General features: G+C 45.3%; 1 protein-coding gene across 3 annotated transcripts; it reads left to right on the top strand.

Moving 5' to 3' along the window:
* The first annotated feature begins 986 nt into the window (after nt 1-986).
* LOC131262930 (homocysteine S-methyltransferase-like) lies at nt 987-4,476 on the top strand. 3 transcript variants are annotated; one of them, XM_058265033.1, is made up of 4 exons: nt 987-1,111; nt 3,099-3,647; nt 3,714-4,021; nt 4,093-4,476. In XM_058265033.1, exons 2-4 carry the CDS (start codon nt 3,144-3,146, stop codon nt 4,253-4,255), a joined length of 975 nt encoding a protein of 324 aa, XP_058121016.1. In that variant the 5' UTR covers nt 987-1,111; nt 3,099-3,143; the 3' UTR covers nt 4,256-4,476. The 3 variants fall into 3 exon arrangements, with proteins under 3 accessions (XP_058121016.1, XP_058121015.1, XP_058121014.1); XM_058265032.1 differs by lacking the exon at nt 987-1,111 and adding an exon at nt 1,255-1,386; XM_058265031.1 differs by lacking the exon at nt 987-1,111 and adding an exon at nt 2,789-2,989 and having other exon boundaries at nt 3,076-3,647.
* The last annotated feature ends 2,485 nt before the right edge of the window (nt 4,477-6,961 follow it).

Genomic DNA, 6,961 nt, shown 5'->3' with positions numbered 1-6,961 from the left:
CACACTAATTCAGCACGGATGTACTAACCCTTCGTGTTACATTGTGTTACAAGCTCCCAACACGCTATTAGATATTGACGAAAAGGGCCTGTTGGAAACGTTTCGGTCCAACGAAGCTGCCCGAACAAAAACGTCGCCGCGACGGCGATGTTTTTTAGGTAAGCATAAAAAGGATCGAAGGACGCGTCTCCGCCTCTTGCAAGGCGGAACAGTGAGAAGTCAGAAAATTTGTTGGCGTATCGAACGACCTTAATAGATAATAATAAAGTTAGTTCAAAGGCAAGAAAAGCTGGTTGCCTTTCATTTATTTCCGCGAAGAGCACCTTTAAAGACAATCGTCTTTAACAGGGCCGATAGGGAAGGATAGGAAACATTAGAGATCAGAGAACAACCGATATGATATATGACCACTACTATGAAAGTGCCGTTTGTAAACAACATCATACAAAAAAGGAGGCATCCGAGCAAGCTTTAGTGCTACTGCCGCTGGCGTGGTGGCAAGGATGTGTGCCCGACATGTTAACGGGGATCCTTAAGGGCACGGTAAACGAAGCGTAATCGCTGTGCTTTGTTTATAATTTGCAATTTGGTAAAAGTTACAACATTTCTTGAAGGTACAGCTATTATTTTGTTGTATGTTGTTGAAAATACAAAAACTAAGCTAAATAATCACAGAATTCCGATACATATTCGCGATCGAATGACCTACCGAATCGTTTGTTAATGTTCAGACAAGATTACGCATGCGATTATAGGATAGGTAAGTCAACATTCTTTTTGACAAATTGAGCAGTGGAATTACACGATTACGCTAGCGATTACGCTTCGTTTCCCATACCCTTTAGAGCGGGGAAACGGCGGCAGGATTGTCCCAACAAATACCAACAGCCACTTACATATGCAGATCAGGGCGGGCTTGTACCCGTGGGGACTCACCCGAGACTGGTCGTCGATGGCGTGGTTTTGGTGTAGGTGGTGCGCCATTGCACACTGCGGCCTTTGTGTTCGAATTTGGCCGATGCTTGTCCGATTTGCATCAGGTGCATCGTAGCTACTGATCGGCAGTTTGTTCGTGGCCGTTACCGTGGTTTGAGCATCAAAGGTGGCTCAGGTGTTCACCATCTTCACGTCTTTGCTGTGTGTTTTTACTATTTTGAACTAGGCACGAATTATTATCAATCCGAAACATCAAAGTTTACTAGGATCAACTTGCTGCAATATTGTCTACATTCATCTCGTGGCGAGAACAAACTAGGTACAGTTGATCCTCGCCAAGTCAACGGCCATTGTGACGATCAGACGAACAGCCGAAGCAGGTTATTCACACTTTCATCAGCATTCCGTCATGATGTTTACGGTGCACGCGCGTGCAAGCGAAAGGAAAAAGTAATTAAAAGTGCATTGCCACAACATGTCCATTGTGACCTGGTGCAATTCTTGTGTGTCACTCGTGCGATAAACGTTTGCAGTAAACACGGCGTACTCAACCGGTATTTAAAATCGTTTACCTTGACCTCCATTTTGCACGTTTTCGTTTTCTGTTTGTGCGGTATAAATGGACGTACAACTGTTTGGTATTTGAAACGACATCGTCACTAAACTGGGACTTACTGACGTGGATATACTCGTAAAGACATACGAGCTATAGATATATGTGGATACAGTCTTTTTTTTGTCAACGGTCTCATTTATTGAACCATAATTTTTTTTTATTTAATGCAAAAAAAACCCGATTGCTCCATAGATAAATCTAGAAAACTGTGTGCGTGTGTTCGTATGTTTGTAGCCACGCGAACCATGTCCCGGCTCGGTGATAAAAATAAACGCTTCGCGTACCACGCGTACCACTCATTCATCATCCACGGTCGTAGGTGCTGCCCATCGGGTTTTACTTTTTTTCCGACCAGATTTGGGGTGCAACCTTTTCGGTGTGGTCCGGATTCCGGTTCGAAGCTGCTCCGAGTTTTGGTGGTCACGCTCACACCGTGATGGTAGCAGCTGCCGGGAATGACTCCTCACCGAGGGGGGCGAGACGGAGGTGATATCAGCAACCTAGGTGGGGGCGAGGTTATCAGCTTGCTCGGACATTATAGGGCATCTTCGTTCGTGACCCGCACTCATCTTTGTGGCAGTTGACGGAAGCTGCGGTACGGTGCGTGCTCAGGACCAACCCTGGGAATCGTTAGCAACAGTGGCATGGGAAAATGGCCACACATTTTTGTTGCTCTGGGAACAGGGTGATAAGATAACGTTGCATAACGATGAAATAGGGTACACGCAATATTGAGCATTTAACCTGATCAATCCTTGAACTTAGGCTTGTAATGGAACTTTTGTGGAATATTTTAAGAGCACAGTGCATGCATGTTGATAAGCTCTTCCCGACCTTGACTCACTTTAGGGTTCTTTTGCCTAGTGATACGCCTTCGGTACTTGCTAATATTATTAATGCATCTAATACAAACCTAATTTGGACAAGCACCCTGCTGTAGAGGATTAATTATGACCATTAAGCCTAGAATTATTCTTAAACTATAAAGTGCTTTCTGATTCATCTCCAATGTGTGGTATCATACATGTACTAGTCTTCGTCTGCATGTTCCAAATAAAGTACTTTGCACTTCGATGCGTTTCGAAGTAAACATTCCCATATAGATCAACGGACCCGTCCATCGAGGGGTGGGGGATCATTCATCGAACTCCTGAACTCCGACGCGTTCCACAGATAGCGTAATGTTTTGTTTACTACCCACGTAGTGCTGTAATAATGGATCGCTCGGCAAACAAATGGCGGGTGGAGTGGAAATAGTCGACCACCCTTAATCAGCTGGACGTCTTAAGATAAGGAGTGACTTTCGCTCCATGCTGCTTGTGGGATTTACTAACTGGTAAAATCCGGTTAAGGATTCTCTCACGGTGCGGCGGATGCTGATTGTAGTCTTTGGATTGTTTCACTTCACGGATCGGTTTCCATCTCTTTCGTTAGCCGGTGAGGTTAAGGAGCATGTTCAGTTGATAACCATATTTAAAATAACGCGATCGTTGTCCCACTCATCGCCCACTGTTGGTACTTAGGGTATGTTTGTCTGATTTTGCAGGTTCAGTTACTTCCCGGACGTAGAGTAGACCAGCTGACCAGAGCGATGAATCAAGTGACCGTGTTGGATGGTGGTTTCGCGACGCAGCTGTCGGTGCACGTTGGTAAAAGCATCGATGGCGATCCACTATGGAGCGCCCGTTTCAACGCGACCGACCCCAACGCCGTGTTCAAGACACACCTGGACTTCCTGGAAGCCGGTGCCGAAGCGATCATGACCAACACCTACCAGGCGAGCATTGAGGGATACACGGAGTACCTGCATCTGACCGAGGATACGAGCCTGAACCTGATCAAGTCGACTGTGCGGGTGGCGCAGATGGCCCGGAATCACTTTTTGGCGAAAAAATGCGATGCACCCCTTACCATTCCGCTGCTGGTCGCTTCCATCGGTCCGTACGGGGCACATCTGCACGATGGCTCCGAGTACACGGGCAGCTATTCGAGTGAGGTGTCGGACGATACGATCCAGAAGTGGCACCGGCCGCGCATCGACGCCTGTCTGGAGGCGGGTGTTGACATTTTGGGCATCGAAACGATCCCTTGCAAGGTATGGCACGGTAAAAAAAAGGTTCCAAAGGGAACTGAGAACTAACGAAGTGATCCTTTACAACAGATGGAAGCTGAAGCCCTGCTGGACATGATGTGCGAAGAGTACCCGAACGTCCGGTTCTGGATCTCGTTCCAGTGCAAAGACAACCTACATCTTGCCAACGGTGAGCTGTTCAGTGAAACCGTCAACTCGCTGTGGGCGAAGGCTCGGGCAATGGGCAACCCCAACCTGATCGCACTAGGGGTGAACTGTGTCCATCCGCAGATCGTTACGCCACTGTTCAAGAGTGTTAACGAGAAGAAACCACCAGCAGCTCGCATTCCACTCATCGTGTACCCCAACTCCGGCGAGGTCTACACCGTCGAGGAAGGGTAAGTCAATGGCGTCAAAACGTGTCGTTAGTCGATTCCTTCTCACTCTCGATCGATTTTCCCCCCTTCAGCTGGCAGGGCAAGGAAGACTGCGTCCCACTGGAGCACTATGTGCCGCAGTGGATTGACCTGGGGGCACGATTTATTGGAGGCTGCTGTCGAACGTACGCACGTGACATTAAACGCATCAAGCAGGCGGTGAACGCGCACGGCAACTCGGACAATCACCATTGACTACCATTCACTTGACAAGAGCTGCAGCTCGAATTCGCTGATTGTTCAAATCGTTCTGCCCAAAATGACCATATGTTGTTCGTGTACGTGATCCTTTTATGTGTCACGCCCCATTAGTCTTGTAAGCAATTTATTACGTGTTAAAATGTGCCTTTTATAATTTAGTATGCGCAGTGCGTCAAATATGACAAAATAAAATATGTTTTAACGTTTAGTAATATCCTCGACGGCGTGGGTTCGAATCCCAACTGAGACCGGACCCTCCCCTGTACGAGAGGACTGACTATCCACGTACAACAGGAAACAAGTCTCGTAAGCCCTTCACGGGGCAGGCATGACCAAACAAGGTCGTTACGCCAAGAAGAAGAAGAAGAATATTTAATTCCAGTGCTTTCGATGGGTGTTATTTGGAAACAATGTTTTGGTTTTCTATCACAATCCTATGAGAAAATAAAACTAAGTTTTGAATGTTTTACATAAATGTTTTGCTTTATTTGTTTCTTTATGGTTTCTTATAATACAGATCATACCAATAAACTGTTTCGAATGCAAACGGAACGACTTTTATTTTACTCTTCCTAGCTTCCTTTATGCTGGACTTGGGTTTGGGTCAGTGAATCTATTTAATCCTGCACCAACTCCTCCAATGCCTCGGGGGCAAGGTCTTGTGTTGATATTGTCAACTCATGAGACATTTTCCATCGACCCTGCTAATATACTTCTCCAATCGGGGATTACTGTTTTAGGTGTTTTGCTTCCCTTTCATAATTAATTCAAACCGACAAACAACCCACTTCAGCGTGTTTTCCACCACGTGGAGTAATGCATCCTGTTTGTTTGCAAGATGCAGTGGGGGCTCTTAGATAAACTTTTTCCCCCCATCCAATAAATGGGAAATCCTCGGCTCAGAAACTCTCCCAGTGCCATTCCGATAAACAAACTTTAATGAGCATTCCGAATCCCCACTCCTTCAGCCGCCTTTGGCATCGCGCGTACACTTATAATACCGAAAGTGAGACACTTACAATGTACTGTAACAGCATACAATGGGAAGAAATGGAGGGTTTTGGGAGGAATATGTTTCTTCCACTATCAACCGCTTTGCCTACAAGTTTACTCCTTCGCCCGCTCTGTCCCGTGTGGAAGCGCCCGATGAGTGCCGCTTATTAACACTTTACATTAAAACCATGTCTGAGGACTTGCTTGTGGGAAATATAACACTCTAAAGTCGATGTATCGAATATCCGCCAGTGCGTTGGCGTCTGTGTGTGGGGTTTGGGTTTTGTGGCGTGAGATATAACTAACAGGTTTCAGGTGTCACTCTACCGCTCCCCCTTCGTCCGCGGACTTCTTCTGTCACTCTCCCGCTTCATCTAGCATTCGACCATTGCAACATTCTCTAGATTCCAGAGGCCGTACCTTCTTTGTAAATATTCCCTTCAAAGCTCTACTAATGAGCAAAGGTATTTATAGCGTGTGTAGACATTTTGATTATAGGTTTTCTGTGAATGTTTGTGTTCGTTACTATTTCCTGGTACTGGCTGATGATGGGTCATTTCTTACAGATAAAGGGATAGCGTAAAGAGTATGGTATAGTTTTCTTCTCGATGTGGGTTGGGTTTGTTTTTCTCTACTGCTTCATTTCATTTTGTTAAGATATGGTTTGTTATTGGGTAGAGTGATAAAATATTTACTTCTGTGTAACGTTCTTGTCCTGTTTGGTTGTAAACACTCGTACCCTATCGTACAGATAGTTGAGAAGGATATGCAACGTACCGTTTTGCCTTTTTCTTTCCTTTCCGGATCAATGCCAACGAGCTTGCTTGTCTCTGAACCTATCGTGAGTATAAGCGTTTAAGGAGCTTTTTTACATTGCTTAGAAAATTAAACAAACACACAGGTTTTGGACAAAGAAGCCCGATAGAGATAGTTTGATATCGTTCTATTCAGTTGATATGGTTTACGGTTAAAGAGTGCGGGGTGTTGAGGAAGAAAATGTCGGCCAAAGTTTCATAGAAACAGTCACGTTAGTGCTTCTTGGGTTTGTTTCTTTGGAAATGTTTCTTGTTTACGTTCATTCACCAGTGTCCTTCAGTTTCTGGTTCAGATTTCTTTATATGATCGACAAACCGCTTCTTTCGATAAATTCTTACCACCCTTAATCTTAGCTTAAACTTCACTCAACCCATCCCTGTCTTTGAAATCAAATGTCCCTACATCACCCTTTTTCTAATTTTACCCACTTCCACTCGCCCTTTGCCAGTCTGTTCGAACACTCATTCGCACACTCAATGAGCCATATTATATTTTAATCATATTGAATTCATCCCTCATTTAGTCCTCTTTCCTTACTTGATCCTTTTGATTTTCTTGGATTGAACCATGGGTTTCATTAACCTCTTCGATACATACGTGCACACTATTATTAACTCCAGGCCATGGTCTCTAATGGAATAGAAGAGCAACCCTGGGTGGGTTGTGAGCCACCCCCGCTATCTCGTCGTAACAGTTGTGTGCGGGAGGTTCGGTCTTAATCCGGCCTAATTTGCAGGGCGGAAGGAAAAATTGGGGTGTCCTTTAAACTTGTACTCTCTTATTATATGTATATGGTTCGCGAAAAATCATGTGCCTCGAGGCTCCACTCTCTAGCTCGAGACTCCACCGTGGAGGAATGTTGCGCTCCCTAGTCGGCTCCCTATCCGAGAG

Source organism: Anopheles coustani, chromosome 2 (genome assembly GCF_943734705.1).
Source record: "Anopheles coustani chromosome 2, idAnoCousDA_361_x.2, whole genome shotgun sequence".
Taxonomy (NCBI): Eukaryota; Metazoa; Arthropoda; class Insecta; order Diptera; family Culicidae; genus Anopheles; species Anopheles coustani.
This window is presented reverse-complemented; position numbering and strand designations above follow the sequence as displayed.